This window comes from Neofelis nebulosa, chromosome 1, assembly GCF_028018385.1.
Source record: "Neofelis nebulosa isolate mNeoNeb1 chromosome 1, mNeoNeb1.pri, whole genome shotgun sequence".
In the NCBI taxonomy this organism is placed as follows: Eukaryota; Metazoa; Chordata; class Mammalia; order Carnivora; family Felidae; genus Neofelis; species Neofelis nebulosa.
This window is the reverse complement of record NC_080782.1, coordinates 170257609-170274190: the sequence shown is the minus strand read 5'-3', so window position 1 is coordinate 170274190 and position 16582 is coordinate 170257609. Positions and strand designations below refer to the sequence as shown.

At 44.9% G+C, this 16582-nt stretch overlaps 2 protein-coding genes and 1 pseudogene across 5 annotated transcripts in view; 2 read left to right on the top strand and 1 right to left on the bottom strand.

Moving 5' to 3' along the window:
* Positions 1 to 3427, bottom strand: part of POGLUT2 (protein O-glucosyltransferase 2) — a 14954-nt gene extending 11527 nt beyond the window's left edge. Inside the window, exons 1-3 of one of the 2 annotated variants that reach the window (XM_058743230.1) lie at positions 2957 to 3427; positions 929 to 1134; positions 601 to 806 (exon numbers count right to left, since the gene is read on the bottom strand). In XM_058743230.1, the coding sequence (XP_058599213.1) occupies positions 601 to 806; positions 929 to 1134; positions 2957 to 3138 (594 nt within the window). In that variant the 5' untranslated portion in view covers positions 3139 to 3427. The other variant, XM_058743219.1, reaches the window with a different exon arrangement.
* Positions 3428 to 3827: 400 nt separating this feature from the next.
* Positions 3828 to 16582, top strand: part of BIVM (basic, immunoglobulin-like variable motif containing) — an 80365-nt gene continuing 67610 nt past the window's right edge. Inside the window, exons 1-2 of one of the 3 annotated variants that reach the window (XM_058743210.1) lie at positions 3828 to 3961; positions 10088 to 10684. In XM_058743210.1, coding sequence (XP_058599193.1) covers positions 10207 to 10684 — 478 coding nt within the window. In that variant the 5' untranslated portion in view covers positions 3828 to 3961; positions 10088 to 10206. Of the gene's footprint in view, positions 3962 to 4919; positions 5277 to 10087; positions 10685 to 16582 lie in introns of those variants that run through there. The other 2 variants (XM_058743204.1, XM_058743194.1) reach the window with 2 other exon arrangements.
* Positions 10978 to 11136, top strand: LOC131490095 (U2 spliceosomal RNA; annotated as a pseudogene).

Below are 16582 nucleotides of genomic sequence, written 5' to 3'. Positions count from 1 at the left end.
ACACAGAATCTGAAGCAGACTCCAGGCTCAGAGCTGTCAGCACAGAGCCCGACGTGGGGCTCAAACTCACGAATTGTGAGATCGGGACCTGAGCCGAAGTTGGACACTTAACCGACTGAGCCACCCAGGCACCCCAGAATTATGTTTTAAAAATATTTTATTTTATTTTTTAAAGTTTATTTATTTATTTTCAGAGAGAGCAAGAGAGAGGGAGAGAGAGAGCAGGGGAGGGACAGAGGGAGAGGGAGACCGAGAATTCCAAGCAGGCTCTGAACTGGCAACACGGAGCCTGATGTGGGGCTCGAACTCACAAACTGTGAGATCATTCTGTGAGCTGAAACTAACAGTCGGACACTTAACCAACTGAGCCACCCAGGTGCCCCTTAAAGATTTTTATTTCTAAGTAATCTCTACACCCAACATGGGGTTCAAATCCACAACCCCCGGATCAAGAGTCACACACTCCACCAACTGAGCCAGCCAGCTCCCCAATGAATGATACTTAATAAAACTCAGTAGCTATTTAGAGCCAAAAGGTCAAAGGAAAACAAAACAAAATAAAAAAAGTCACCAAGTCAAACAAGCAAACCTTAATTGTACCTTGTTGTCCTTCAAGGTATAATGACACAAGCTTTGTCTTTGTCCAAATCTTTTGGGGATTTCTGCTGCAATCTTTTCTGGATCAACCGTAGGAAAATGTGCCAGATCTTTCTGAATCTGAGTTATGGTCTCTGGGCAGTTCATCTCCTGCAACCAGGCTGCACTATCTTCCAAAGGACAATCACAGTTTTCATGGTAAACTGGCCCTGATTACACACAAGTAACAAAATATCACCGTAACAATTTCACTCACCGTTCAAAACACGTAACAAATATCCATTATATGGCTTCATTAACACTGTTGTTGTAAAATTATGTTCCAAATTACCTTTTAAAATATATGGAGATTTGGCAACATGTTGACCTTGGAATTTAACTTCTACCTTCAGGTTTTGGTAGCTTGCATACATTCTGTATCTTACTATGAAGGATCCATCCTTCCGGTCTAAAACCTGGACTCCAACTCTAGTGAACTGCTCTTCTGGTGCTGAGATTTTAATCTGGAACACCTTTTCACCTGGAGAAGATGTGAACCTGTCACGGGAAGAACAGTAAGATATAAAGATTATTTTAAGGCACAAATGCACAAAGATTCTGCTCTCCAGTCTGTCAGCCTTATTCTTTTTCTCAAACTCTCCCCCTAACATATATGCTTGCTGCCTCTCTCATATGCTTGTAGTGCCAGAATGAATGTGATGGACCAGAGATTTAAGAAAAAGAAGAGGATGGCAGAAGGCCACAATAACATAAACATTTACTTAGGAAATTTCAAGGGAATATGTAAAGGCTACATATCCATGTAAACATAGAACACACGCATTCCACATATAAACATATTATTGGGGTCCCTGGGTGGCTCAGTAGGTTGAGTGTTTGACTCTTGTTTCCAGCTCAGGTCATGGTCCCAAGGTTGTGGGATCAAGCCCCGTGTTGGGTTCTGTGCTGAGCGTGGAGCCCGCTGAATATTCTCTCTCTTCCTAAAACAAAGCCAAAAACCAAAACACACACACACACACACACCCTCTTGTCCACCTACTATTTATTTCATGCATCTGGAAATTTGTGGTCAAATGGTGCCTGTAAAGATAACGACCTTTTGAAAAATCTCTTTCAATGATTCTTTCTTTTTCTTTTTTTTCTTCTCTCTCTTTTCCTTTCTTTCTTAGAGAAAGGGTGCATGTGGGCAAGGGGGAGAGAGAGAGAGAGAGAGAGAGAGAGAGAGAGAGAGAGAGAGAGAGAGAGAGACAGGTTCCACACTGTCAGCATGGAGCCTTTGGTGGGCCGAACCCGTGAGATCATGACCTGAGCTGAAACTAAGAGGCCCATGGTCAAGCGACTGAGCCACCCAGGCTCCCCTAAAAGTTTTTTTTAAGTGAGTGTTCCTGGTATTAAGATTGTTAAAATGGTATTTAGTTTCCCCAATTGTGTTACCCAAGTGACACAATTGATAACTTTTTTTTTTTTCTGCTTTGGAAAACTTCTTGAAAGTTTTTCTTGGAATACCCAAGATGGTTTTTTTTTTCCCCTTACAAAATATATGTGGTCAGCATCCTTGAATAACAAAAAGACAATCATTTCACAGAAGTATGTGAATTCTAATTTATTTTATTTTTATTTTAGGGAGAGAGAGAGACAGAGCATTTTATTTATTTCTATTTATATTTTAGGGAGAGGGGCAGAGGGAAGGAGAGAGAGAATCGTAAGCAGGCTCCATATTGAGTGTGGAGCCGGACTCCAGGCTTGATCCCAGGACCCTGAGATCTTGACCTCAGCAGAAAGCTCTCCTGACTGAACTGAGCCACCCAAGTGCCCCAGAAGTATGTGAATTTTAAAAGTACGTTTTAAGTTATCATCTTAATGGTTGAATTCAATGGAATGCAATGTTTGTTACAAACACACAGGAGACTCACACTGATACTTTCCCTCTTAACTGTAAAGTTTCAAATAGTGTTTCATTTTTCTCTGTGTTTCAAAACTCGCTCACCTGCAGAAGTCTACCTGAAAGCAGAGGGCAGCACCAGAGAGGGATGAACCAAACGACTTTTTCACAGCTGGGTGTGTACATTCCTTACAACAGCTTAAGCAAAAGTAGGTAGAAGAAACACAACTTCCAGCAAAGTGCAGAGGCTTTGTCTCCCCTGTCAGAATATCTAGGAGAAGAGGGAATCCGGAAACATTTCTAAAGCTACAGGGAAAAATTGATTGGGATGGGGAAAGGCTGTTACAACCGCATGTGGATAGCATCCAAATATCCTGGAATTTAAACCGCTGTGGAAAAACCTTGGGCGGATAAAAAAAAGGGAGAAACGGTCCATTTTCACTGCATTCCAAAATAGGGAGCCGTTTCTGGACTTACTTATTTCCTGATGTATCCACCGCCTGAATGTAGAAATAGCGAGCGGGAAGCACGACAGCTGCCTTCAGCCCGGGTCCCCATACTTCGCTCTTCTCCGGACTCAGTCGCCTCTCTCCGCCGGTCTCAGCAAGTGCTGGCACTGTCCCCAGAAAGAAGCAGTAAAGCAGCAAAATGCTAAACATTTACAAGACCGACTCTCGAAATGATCCACGGATAAATGAAGTGGAAGAAGTGGACGGGACCAGCGGCGGCTTGGGCAGGGGCACGTTGGCCGATCGCAGCAGGAAACACGACTCCAAAAAGGTGTCGCTTGCTGGGCTGGGCAGGCGCGCGGGTCTCCTCTCTCCCCCAGGACAGTCACAGGCGGATCGCTGGCTGGTCCGGCTGAAGGATGCCACCCGTTCCAAACACGCTGCTCCTCTTTCTCCCGACAATGATAAACTTGCGTTGCTCTTACAACTGGAGCATCCTTGGGGGCGAATCGGTCTCAGGCTCCAGCCCAAGGTGCAGGGCGAGGGGATTGGCCCGCGTGTCGCCGGGCTGAGTAAGGCCCTCTCCAAGTGGATGGCGCGGTGGCGTCCGTGCTCCACGGCTTCCTGGGACATGTAGTTCGCGATAGAACTAGCGGAAATCCTGCCAGGTTTACCTACTCTCACTCGTTTATTTACTTTGCGGTCACCGCTTACATACAAGGTGCCCAACAGAGGGGCATGCGGGGGCACAGCTAAGATTAAAGAAAAAAAATTGTCACCATACCCTCCGCACGTGCAGAGGGCAGGTATTATAAAACACGATGAAAGGAAGGTGTTGTCAATGATATCTGACAACCGGTCGCCGGGCACAGCCGTCCAGGGCGCTGTCCCCGCGCGCTCCAATGGGACGAGAGACGCCAGCTCCAGGGTAACTGGAGGCACGTCGCGGGCAGCGCGCGGGAAGCCGTGATCCGGGTCCGGTGCCGGCTCTGCGGCGGCCGCAGCGACTCGACCCCGCCGGACAGGCCGAGAGGTACCCGGGGCTGTGGGCCGGGCGGAGGTGGCTGCGGGCTGCTGTGCGCCCAGCGCGTGGGGCCATCCGCCCGGCACTCGCGCGCCGCGGGCAGGGCCTGCTGTTGCCCGCCTGTCCTGGGCGCCGCCTGTGGCCGCCTGGGTTGCCGGGGGCCGTGGGCTCCCTGGAGCCCCGTGGCCGTCCGAGCGGTGGCCACTGCACCCGTGCCCGTCCTCCTCCTGGGAAAAAGTGGGGTGAAGAGCTGGGCCGCAACATGGGGGGAGTGTTAGGGAGATGAGGGGCGAGTGCTCTCGGGAACAAAGCCCGATTGGGAGATGTCCGCGTGGATACTGGTGGCTCCTGCCTGGTGCGGGTGTCCATGCCACGCCGGCCAGGGCCTGGCCGGGAGCGCGCCGTGGCCGTCCCTTCTTCCCCGCACGTCTGCCCCTTGGCCGGGGGCGGGGGGGGGGAGGTCACCAGGAGGGGTCACGGAGCTCCGGTATCGGACCCAGAGCCTCCAGCTCTCCCTCCCACTTCCCTCTCGGGACCTCTGCCAGCTGCCCGGAAAACCCAGACCCACCGGGGGACTCGGCGGGCAAAAGCTGGCCTGGGTGGGCGTCCAGGCGGGGCTTGTCTGTTTTTTAATTTTTTGCAATTGTCTTGAGTATCGATTTCAACTGGTGCATTCAGAGCTCAAATAGGCGACTCCCTCCTGGCCCGGGGGCAGTAACTGACGCGTCCCACCCGCCCTGGAGCGTCGAGCGTCCGGAACCTCCCGCGGCCCCGGGCGGGTTGGAGGCGATCACCCCGCGGGCGTCCGCAGCGCTCCCCCTAGCGGCGGACTCCGGCTTCCGGCCCAGGCGGGAGGCGGGCGGAGCGGCCCGGAGGCCTCGCTGCGGGGACGGGGGCTGGGGGACTGGGTCCCGGAGAGCGCGCGCGGGCCGAGGCGGCCGCCGGAGGGGCGCGGGCTGGGAGCGCAGCCTGGCTCCTCCCCTCGCCCGGCGCCGCCTCCTCACACACCGGCTCGGCGCGGCGGGGACCGGCCTGCGAGGCTGTCGCTTGGGTCCCGGCGGCCTCTGAGCCTGGCGGCGCCGCGAGCTTCGCAGAACAGGGAGGTGGGAGCTCCGCTCGCTTGCCCCGGGAGCCTGGGCTGCACGCCGCCGGGAGGACCCGGTATCCTTCGTAGGCCCGCGGCCGCAGCCCGGGAAGGGGCTCGGGTCTGAGCCCGGCAAGGGGCCTGGAGCGCGTGTGGAGGACACCGGGGAGGAGGACCGAGACCTGACCCGCTGGGGCTTAGCGCGTCTGGCCCAGCTCGTGGGCGCCTTTTCCACTGTTAGTAAGTCACTTCCATGCTGTTACCTTTCCCTGGCCTTACGTATGGAATACAGATCATAATAGTTGTCACATTGGGAGGCTTGCTGAAGAGACTTCTGAAGGTCTTTCGTTCCCTAAGGCAACTTGATACTTTAAAATACGGATTGGAAATATAACCCGAAAAGAATGTAGCCTAGGCGATGGATACTGACCTTACAAATGGAGCGTTTATTTGACAGAACAGTTCGTTCTAGTGACTTCTAAAAATCGTTACTTTACAGGTGCATTTTATAAAATTTTGTTCACTCACAGTTAAACAGTATTTCTGTTGCCTGTGCCATGATGGTTGAGAACATCATTAAATTGAGCCTTAGGTCCTTAGACATTCTTAGTAAAATCGTAATAGAGCATGTTCTCTCTTACCTGGATTAGGAAACATCATTCTCACAGACGACACCCAGGGAGGAGGAAAGAGAGGCTGTTTAGCCTAATGTCCAGCCCCTGATTCCTAAAGCCTCTCCTAGTAAATCTTCCTGGAATCTACTAGGCTCCTAATCCGGGGCTTAAAATAATGCCTGGCATGATGTAGGCACTTACAAGTTAAGTATTTGTTGATGAAACTTTTAAAAAATGCTCTTCCCTGGGGATAGCCCTGGTAAGACTTGTTAAGGAAAGGTACTGAGTATGCACAGGGTGACCTAGCCTGGTTTGGGGAGCAAAGAAAGAATCCCCAGAAAGTGACATGGAAGGATATGTGCAATAAATGGGGATTAACCAAATACTGGAGGGTGAGTAGGAGCAGAACGCATCCAGAGATTGGAAAGTTGGAAGGAGGAAGGGGGCTCTGAGAGAGGGATGGGGCTAAGGAGATCCATCCTGGGGCCAGGCAAGGAGTTGGCTTTTTGTTCTAAGAGCGGACGGTTTTAGGCAGGGGAGTTACGTGAGCATATATATGTGTCCAAGCTTTATTTTCTAATAACTCTGCACAGGTCAGATTAGAAATATCATCCCGGGGGTGGGGTGGTGCTAGGAGTGGGGATAGACTTGGGAATGGTTTACCAAAATAGGAACAAAAGGAGATATGAGGTGTGACAAAACCAGAGAAGCTACAGGCTATTTAGTGGAGGGACAACTGTACCTTTGTCCCTCAGTGTTTCCTGAGGCTATAATTACAACATAATACAGTGATTGCTATCTCTAATGATTCTGTTATCAGTAATAACTTGTGCTCAGTTCACTTGTAGGAAAGCCTGAGGACAGGATAAAAATAGATAATACTAACATCAGTTAGCTTCAGGGGCTCACACTGACAAGGGGAGAACATTCCCCAGATCTGACAGATACTAAGGGAAGAAAATAAACATCAACAGCGTTTGGGTCATGGGAGTTGGATGATTTTCATTTTCTTTGTGTCATATCTTGGTATTTTGTAGTAGTTTTCTCTGTCATTTGTTTTACTTCTGTGATAAAAATCTAGAAACATTACACAATTTTTCAAAGAGAAATTTCCATAAACAATGCTTCAAAGGAGAACGTTTTCATACCGGTATTGGCTTCTATTGACAATTGATATAAATTATGCCCTTATGTGGATGATCTTCACTTTTTTTTTTTTTTGTAGAAGTGCAACCAAAGAGATCATGCTTGTTGAGTGACCATTATTTAAAAGCAAACAAACCCAAAACGCAAAGAAAACCAGACTATTAAACTTTTTGTTAATTAAGTGCTATGTTCTTTCTTGTATTTAGCTTCCAGAAAGTTCAACCCTACCTTTTTTTAAAGAAAAAGTTTATTTATTTATTTCTTTCTTTATTTATTTAGAGCACACACAAGAGAGAGAGCACAAGCAGGAGAGGGAGAGGGGTAGAGAGAGGGGGAGAGAGAATCCCAAGCAGGCTCTGCATTGTCAGCACAGTGTCTGATGTGGGGCTTCATCTCGTGAACTGTGAGATCATGACCTGAGCAGAAATCAAGAGTCAAGAGTCAGATGCTTAACCACCTGAGCCACCCAAGTGCCCCTCAGCCCTACCTTTTGTGCTCAAATGCACTAATTTCCTTTTGCCTATGTTTTTGATAAGAATATTCTCTATATGTTCCAAATGAGCATTCTTCATAACATCCCCACGCTACAGTGAGCTGGTCCCATGGGCACACTTCTATTAAATCTGAGGAAGGAAGCTGTGACAAAGTAGAAACTAAGCTTGAGATGAAGAGACAAGGGCAGTGCCCGGAGCATTTCTGTCCCCACCACTCCCTCCGATGGACTCCAACACCCTTGGGTCACTACCCCTTATTTACCAGGGCCCTATGCACCCTACCGCAACCCACCCATACAGCCCCAACGCCACAAATAATACCTACCTCTGTCCACCACACTGGCTCTCAGAGAAAGGCACCAGGACAACAGATCAGTAGAAAGTGCTTTGTTAGGTCATCTGCTAAGAATCAGAGAAATCGACTCCTCAGAAAAGCCCAGTGTGGCCTGTACAGCCTCAGATACAAGCTTCTCTTTGCGTCTTCCTCCAACATCACCATGACACCAGGAGATGAGGAAGAAAGAGAAGGCTTAAAGTTTCCTGTGAAGAGATCCACTGCTAGCACTCCCAGGATTTCTTGAAAACAAGAGAAGTTTCCCAAATGATACCGTTGGGGGTTCCATCTTTGGTGGGGAGGTTCCAGCCAAACCGACTTTTCTGCGAATAACTATAAACTGCACCAATTCCAAAAAACTCACTCCCCAAAGGTTTGAATGGAAGGAAAGCATTCCTGGGGTGCCTGGGTGGCTCAGTGGGTTAAGTGTCCTACTCTAGTCAGCTTTGCTGACAGCTCAGAGCCTGGAGGCTGCTTCGGATCTTCTCCCCCCTCTCTGCCCCTCCCTCACTTGTTCTCTCTCTCTCTCTCTCTCTCTCTCTCTCTCTCTCTCTCAAAAATAAGTAAACATTAAAAAAGAAAAAAGGAAAGCATTCCTTAAAAATAAAGGGAATGGAATCTCTTGTAGGATATGTGGAGTCCTTCTTGTAATGAACTCTGTTACCTTAAATTACATGTAGGACATGCCTTACCTTTACTAGTTTCTGCTTACAGATTTAGAGGGACCACGGCTCTTGTGGCAATCCTTCTTCTGTTATTTCTTATTGCCTTAGAGGTTTTTGTCATTCAATATTTGTATGAGGAGTTTTATATAACCATTTTCTGTAACCTAAGAAAATTATTCTCACTTCTAATTTTTTAAAAATAAGTGAATGGGCAGAGATATTGACTAGTGAACATCAGACTGGTTACCTGGGGCGGGCTGTGTCTCTTGAGTACTTTTCTATCACTAGAGCCCTGTGGGGTGGGCACACTCAGAACTGGCACCTGCACCCTGTGCCCTCCTGTACCACCTGTGTTGGTCTGACTCATCAAGGTCCTGTAAATCTTCGACTTCTGCAAATGCCCTTGGTTGCTATTTAAACTGTTCTGTTTTCTTCCCCAAAGGAACTGGTGTAGACTTGAAAATGAGTTTTTCCTGAGACTGACCAGAAGTTAGTGACTACTAACTATAATTGTGGTGATGGATGCACAGCTTTATTGGGATATGATTCACACATCATACAATTCACCTGTTTCAAATGTCCAGTTCAGTAGCTTTTAGTATATTCATAATGTTGTGGATTCATCACCTCAATCAATTATAGAATAGTTTCATTATTACAAAAAGAAACCCCATCATCCCCAACCTCCTCCTCCCTCCCAGCTGTAGGTAACCCACTAATCTAATTTCTGTCCCTAGAGATTTGCCTATTCTGAACATTTCATATAAATGGAATCATACACTGTCTGCTCCTTTGTGACTGGCTTCATTCATTTAGCATAATGCTTTCAAGGGCCATCTGTGTTGTAGCATGGGTCAGTATTTCATTTATTTTTATTGCCCAATAATATTCTGTAGCATGGATAAACTACATTTTATTTATCTTACTTACCCATTCATCAATTGATGGATATTTGGCTTGTTTCTCCTTTTTGGCTATGATAAATAATGCTGCTACAAACTTTTGTGTGGACATATGTGTTCATTTCTCGTAGCTATATACCTAGGAGTGAAATTGCTTGATCATATGGTCACTCTGTAAGTGTTTGAGGAACTGTTTTCCAAAGTGACTAGACCATTCTGCATTTCCATCAGACGTGTATGAGGGTTCCAGTTCCACCACATCCTCAACGTTCCTTATCGTCTATCTTTTTCATTAGAGCCATCCTGCTGGGTTGACATAGTGTCTTATTGTGGTTTTGATTTGCATTTCCGAGATGGCTAATGATGCTGAACATCATTTCGTTGTGTTTATTGACCATTTCTACACTGTCTTTGGAGAAGTGACTATTCAGATATTTTGCCTATTAAAAAAAATTTTTTTTAATGTTTTTATTTATCTTTGAGAGAAAGAGAGAAACAGAGCCTGCGTGGGGTGGGCAGAGAGAGAGGGAGATATAGAATCTGAAGCAGGCTCCAGGCTCTGAGCTGTCAGCACGGAGCCTGATGTGGGGCTCGAACTCACGAACCATGAGATCATGACCTGAGCTGAAGTCGGATGTTTAACTGACTGAGCCATCCAGGCGCCCCTAGATATTTTGCCCATTTTTAATTGAGTTGTTTGTATTTTTTTATTATTCTAAAGCATTATTGTAAAATAATTTTTTAATAAAGCAGATGGGTGGTGATTGTGACTCTAGGTGTTTAGTAGTTGTAAAATAAATGTTCATTGAATGAACCCATGTGAAACGATGTATTTCTTAGTCTTTTGCAGTGTCTAGCGGATTGTTGATGTTTCTTTCTCCTCCCTCTTTTCTTAGGATCCCATTTTGCAGCTCCCAAGTTTCTGTAGGATGCTCTAAACGATTGTCACAGTTGGTTTTCAAGTAGCAGAAAGAGTTGCAACTTCTCCTTAACAGAACTTTTATAGTTGCATTCAATGCCTAACGTTGCAGAAGCAGAAAGGGCAAATGATTCTGGAAATGGTGAGCACAAATCCGAGAGAAAGTCTCCTGAAGAGAATCTACACGGTGCTGTACAGTCTTTCTGCACTCGTGCCTCGGGGGCACCCTTGGGCCCTAAAGGAGATGGTCATTATCCGTGGAGCTGTCCAGTGACCCATACTCGGGAGAAAATTTATGCCATCTGTTCAGACTATGCCTTTCTCAACCAGGCAACCTCAATCTATAAACCTCCAAATTCAACCCGCTCTTCTTGTCTTCCTGATAGTACCTCTTTATCTTCGGGAAATAACCCATCAAGATACATTGGCATCCCAACTAGTACATCAGAGATCATCTACAATGAAGAAAATAGCTTGGACAACTTATCCAATAGCCTGGGCAAGCTACCTCTCGCATGGGAAATTGATAAGTCTGAATTTGATGGGGTGACCACAAATTTGAAACACAAATCAGGTAAGGAAGGAGGCGTGAATTCCCCATGTGAAAATAATAAGAAAACAATGTATCTTGTTTAAGCTTGCCATTAAGCATGGTTTCCTTTTTTATACTGCTATACAAGGAACATTGCTATCATGTCTATCACTGTAGTTAAGAAATAACTTTGGGCAGAGGACATTTAGTTCATTAATGGCTTGCCACTGGAAACTGCACACATAACCTTAGCATTTTGAGAGCTTTGAAAAATCTAAGAATGCTGTAAAATACCGGTATTGCAGATAAGTACAGTGGCTTAGAAATGGTTAATGATCGCTTCTCGGCCTTTTGGCTAAGATCAAGTGTAGAAATGGTTAATGAGGTGGCTAGAATAACTTACCACTATTTTTTAGTTTTGCAGAGACATGAATTCATCTTTCCCAACTAAACGTTTAGTTTTTTCTTCTGTATAACTGTGGCTTTTTCCTTTTAAAATTGTTTGAGCACCCAGCAGGGTCTCCAGGTACCACTGACTAGGTTGTGTACTGCACAATTTAAGAGGGCGCTATTCACCCAGGGTGCAATACAAAGCCTTCACAATTGCAGGGTGGTGGCCCTGTGGCAGACACTACTGCTTTTCACTTCTTTCTTTTGAACTCACAGTAATACAGGATTTTTATGTAGTGGGTACTCTTATTTTATAGGTAAAGAGATTGAGGCTCAGAGAGGTTGAGTTGCTTGTGGAAAGACGATAGCTAGGAGGAGGTGGAGGTGGGATTTGTATTTTACTTCTAGGCTTCTTTTTGTAAAACCTCCATACTTCTTGTTCGTTTGTCAGCTTGACTTGTTTCCCAGAATGTTAGGTAAATTTGTGTTCTCAGCGTGTCAGGGGGGTTTCACCTTGTGTCTATATTTACAGGTGATTGGTCTGTAATTTTTTTGTAATATATTTTTCAGGTTGTTGGAATTAGGGCTATGCAGGTCTCCTAAGACAAGTTGGGAAGTGTTCTCTCCTATTTTCTGAGGGCTTTACAGAGGGGTGTAACAAATCTCTAACTGTGATCATGGAGTTGTCTTGATTCCCATCGATTCTGTCAAGTTTTAGTTTGTCCATTTCATCTAAGCTGCCAATTTTGTTGGCATGAAGTTATTTCTTTTTTTTCTTTTTTAAAGTTTATTTATTTATTTTGAGAGAGCGAGCAAGTGAGAGAGAGAGTGAGCACAAGCAGGGGAGGGGCAGAGAGGGGGACAGAGAATCCCAAGAAGTCTCCACACTGTCAACATGGAGTCCGATGTGGGGCTCAATCTCACCAACTGCGAGATCATGACCTGAGCCAAAATCAAGAGTCTCACGCTTAACTGACTGAGCCACCCAGGCCCCCCAAAGTAATTTTTTAAAATATTTTTAAATGTTTTTTATTTATTTTGAGGGAGGGGGGCGTGGGCAGGAGAGGAGCAGAGAGAGAGAGAGGGAGAGAGAGAATCCCAAGCAGACTTCGAGCTCTCAGTGCAGAACCTAACACGGGGCTCGATCTCACCAACCATGAGATCGTGACCTGAACCGAGACCAAGAGTTGGCTACTTAAACAACTGAGCCACCCAGGTGTCCCTCCCCAAAGTTATTTCTAAAGTCCTTTTTATCCCTCTAATGTCTACAGGGTCTTTTAGCAATAATTCCTCTTTCCTTTCCTGATAGTGGTAATTTATGTTCTCTCCCTTTTTCTTCTGGTTAGGGGTGTATCAGTTTTGCTCATCTTTTCAGATAACCAGCTTTTAACTTGGTTAATTTTCTCAATTGTTTGTTTTCTATTCTATTGATTTCTGCTTTTTATTATTTTCTTTCTTCTACTTACTTCGGGTTTACTTTGTTCTTCTTTTTCCAACGTTTTGATTCAAGACTTTTCTGCTTCCAGCATTTAGTGCTTAACATGGCTCTGTAAGTACTCTGGTAGCCACAGCCCATGAAGGTTGATACACTGTATTTTTATTATCATGTAATTTGAAGTATTTTATAATTTCCCTTGTGATTTTTTCTTCGATATATATGTTACTGTTAGAAGTATGCTGCTTAATTTCCAGATACTTTGGGGCTTTTTCTAAATATTGATTCTTTTAAAGTTTATTTATTTTGAGAGAGAGAGGGAGTGTGTGTGTGCACACCCACACACACGTGAGCAGGGGAGAGGCAGAGGGAGAGGGAGAGAGAAAGAAAATCCTAAGCAGGCTCTGCGCTGTCAGTCCAGAGCCCTATGCAGGGCTTGATCCCAGGAACCATAAGATCATGATCTCAGCCAAAATCAAGAGTCTGATGCTCAACTGAATGAGCCACCCAGGTGCCCCAATATTGATTTCTAATTTATTTCCATTGTGGACAGAGGACATATGAACTCGTCTTTTAAAATGGGCTGAGACTTGTTTTATGACCCAACACACAGTCTATGTTGGTGAATGTACCGTGTACATTTGAAATGATGGGTGTAGTGTTGGGTATAGTGTTCTATAAATACACATTGGGTCGAAGTGTTTGTGATTGGGCCAAAGTGTCGTTCACATCTTCTGTGTCACTACTGAATTTTTGTCTTGTTCTCTTCACAGCTGAAAATGAAATGTTAAGGGGCGCCTGGGTGGCTCGGTCGGTTAAGCGGCCGACTTCGGCTCAGGTCATGATCTCGCGGTCCGTGGGTTCGAGCCCCGCGTCGGGCTCTGTGCTGACAGCTCAGAGCCTGGAGCCTGTTTCAGATTCTGTGTCTCCCTCTCTCTGACCCTCCCCTGTTCATGCTCTGTCTCTCCCTGTCTCAAAAATAAATAAACATTTAACAAAAAATTTAAAAAAAAGAAAGAAAATGAAATGTTAAAAATCTCCAGCTATGATTGTTATCTTTTCTGCATTTAATTCTGTTGATTTTTGCTTCCATGTAATTTGAAACTCTATTAATTAGGTGCACACACAATATGAGTATTATTTCCTCTTGTTGATTTGACCTTTTTTATTGTTATGAAATGTCCCTCATTATTCCTGGTAATATTTCTTGTTCTGAAAGCTATGTTGTTTGATATTCATCTGGCTACTCCAGCTTTCTTTTGACTAGTGCTTGCATGGTGTATCTTTTCCTGTCCGTTTATTTTCAACTTGTATCTTTTTATATTTAAAGTGCATCTCTCCTGCTCAACCATAAAAAAGGATGAGAATTTGCCACTTGCAACATGGATGGATCTAGAGGGTATCATGCTAAGTGAAATAGTTCAGACAGGGAAAGACAAATACTGTATGATTTTACTTTAACGTGGAATCTAAAACCTGAAACTAACGAGTAAACAAGCAAACAAACAGAAAGCAGAATCAGACCTACAAATACAGAGAACAAACTGATGGTTGCCAGAGGAGAGAGGGGTGGGGGACAGGCAAAATGGGCAAAGGGGTGTGAGAGATACAGGCTTCCAGTGGGGGACAGGCAAAATGGGCAAAGGGGTGTGAGAGATACAGGCTTCCAATTAGAGAGTGAATGCCTCATGGGAATAAGAGGTACAGCGTAGGGGATACAGTCAAGGTTCTGTAATAGTGTGGTGTGGTGACAGATGGTAGCAACTCTTATGGTGAGTGCAGCATATAGAGTTGTTGAATCACTGTATTGTACACTTGAAACGAATGTAACATTGTGTGTCAGTCAGCTTGCCTCAGAAAAGACATGATTCATCTTCCTTCTGATAAAAACTTGATAGCTGAAGAAAAAGATAAGGTGGATTTCTTAAAGATAAGTGTATTCCATGAATTATTTGTTTCAGATTATTGTTTTTTTTAGTTCCGGAATTTACATTTTTAATGTAGTTTTTGTTTCCTATCTTGGGTTTCCTATCTTCTCATTCCTTACTGGAAGATTTTATCTATCTCACAAAGCATAGATATAATATCCACTTTCTTTTTTCCTTTCCTTTTCTTTTCTTCCTTCCTTGTTTCCTTTCTTTCGTCCTTCTTTTCTTTCTCTTTTTTCTTTTTTGAGAGAGAGAGGGTGCAAATGAGCGAAGGGCAGAGAGAGAGAGAGAGAATCCCATGGGGGGCAGAGAGGGAGAGAGAGTGAGGGAGAGAGAGAGAAGTGGGGCTCACCCATAGCAAGGCTCACACTCACCAATCATGACATCAAGACCTGAGCCAAAGTCTGATGCCTGACTGATAGAGCCACCCAGGTGCCCCTGTAATATCCGCTTTAAAATCCTTATCTGCTGGGGTGTCTGGGTGGCTCAGTCGGTTAAGATCTCAGCTCAAGATCTCAGCTCGGGTCTTGACCTCAGGGCTGTGAGTTCAAGCCCCATGTTGGGCTCTGTGCTGGGTGTGAAACCTACTTAAAATAAGATAAGATAGAATCCTTATCTGCCAGTTTTAAAATTTGGGTCATCTTTGAGTTGGTCTTATCTTTTTTCTTGAGAAGGTGTCACATTTTCCAGCTTCCTCACATATTCAATAATTTTGGATTGTATGCTGGGTATTGGAAATGTGTTGATTTTGGATTCTTGTATATTGCTCCAAAGAGTGCTTTATTTCAAGTTTGTTCATTTGTTTGTTTTTAATTTTAGCACCAATAGATTTGGTTTGACTAAAACCACAAATTCTGTCCCTTAAGGACATTTGAAATCTCTGTCCAATATTTTTTGGCCTTAGCTGTGCTCTTTGGGGTCTGCTCTGTGCACACATGGTTCAAGAGTCAGCCTAGGATCGGGGCCAAATTTATGCACAGAATTTGAGTCTCCCCTTTTCTGGCTCTTTTATTTCTGGGGTACCTACCCACCTCACTTTCCAGTGACAGTGATTGCCCAAAACTCTGTCCTGTGGTTCCTCCAGTCAAAAAGATGGCAGATACTCTACTTTTCGCTATGCTCAGACCTTTCTCTAAAAGGCAGTGTGGTGAATAGAGGTAGCTGTGTGTGTATGTGTGTTCCTTTTGGTGTCAGAGCTATATGGTTGTGTTGTGGGCCAGGTGGGGAACGGAAGAAGGAATATGGTGGTGACAGACAGCAGTGGGCAGAGGTTCTTGGGGTTGATGAGATGGGGAGACAGTGTTCAGGTGTGGGTATGTTACGTTCTCCTCTCAAACTTAGCTCCCACTTTGCCAGAGCTTTCCTCTCTCCCGAGCTGAATGGAATTTTGCGCGTGTGGCAACAGGTGGATTTACCAAGGATGCTTATTTGGAACACACACTTCTTTAGCCCGGGGGGCTCCGAGGCGTAAAGTTGAAGGGGACAGAGGGCAGGCTTAGGTAGCCTCAGAGGAAAGCGTGTGGGGCCAGACCACCCCAGGGGGTGCTGAGGGCACTGATTAGCACGCTTCATTAGCCTCTAAGGTTTTAAGTGGCTGGGAAAACTGCGTAGGGCATTAAGGCATTATGGGGCAGTGAAGACAAGACATCGGAGAAATGCTGGACAGTAGTTTTTCCATCTTGTCAGTCTCTAAGATGTATTTTATTAGTGGAAGAAACTTGTCTGAATGGGACTTAGCTCATATTTGCCACTGGTTGTTCAGCTCTGTGGAAATTTTGTGTCTCTGTGAAGACTTCAAATAGCTAGAGGCAGTGGGGAAAAACTGGTGTCTGGATATTACAGTGTTTGTCATTATGACATCTTGCAAAAATCAGAGAAATCCCCTGTGTCACCATAGTTTCTGAGTTCCAGCTGGTTTGGGTTTTATTGAAGGGCGAATGAAATAAACCCCTTTCTGTGTTTGTTTTCTAGACATATCTCTCTATGATCTATGTCTTATCATTGTGAATAACTCATAAAAATGAAATATTAGCTCTAATATAATTTCACATCAGGTTTGATCACTTCATCGAAAATGTAGTATGTGTGAAATTTATTAAAGTATTTGAGCATAGCTGTCTGAAATGTTAATGGTATTTTACTGACATGAAACTTGGATGTTATTTATTAATATATTTTTTAAAGTTT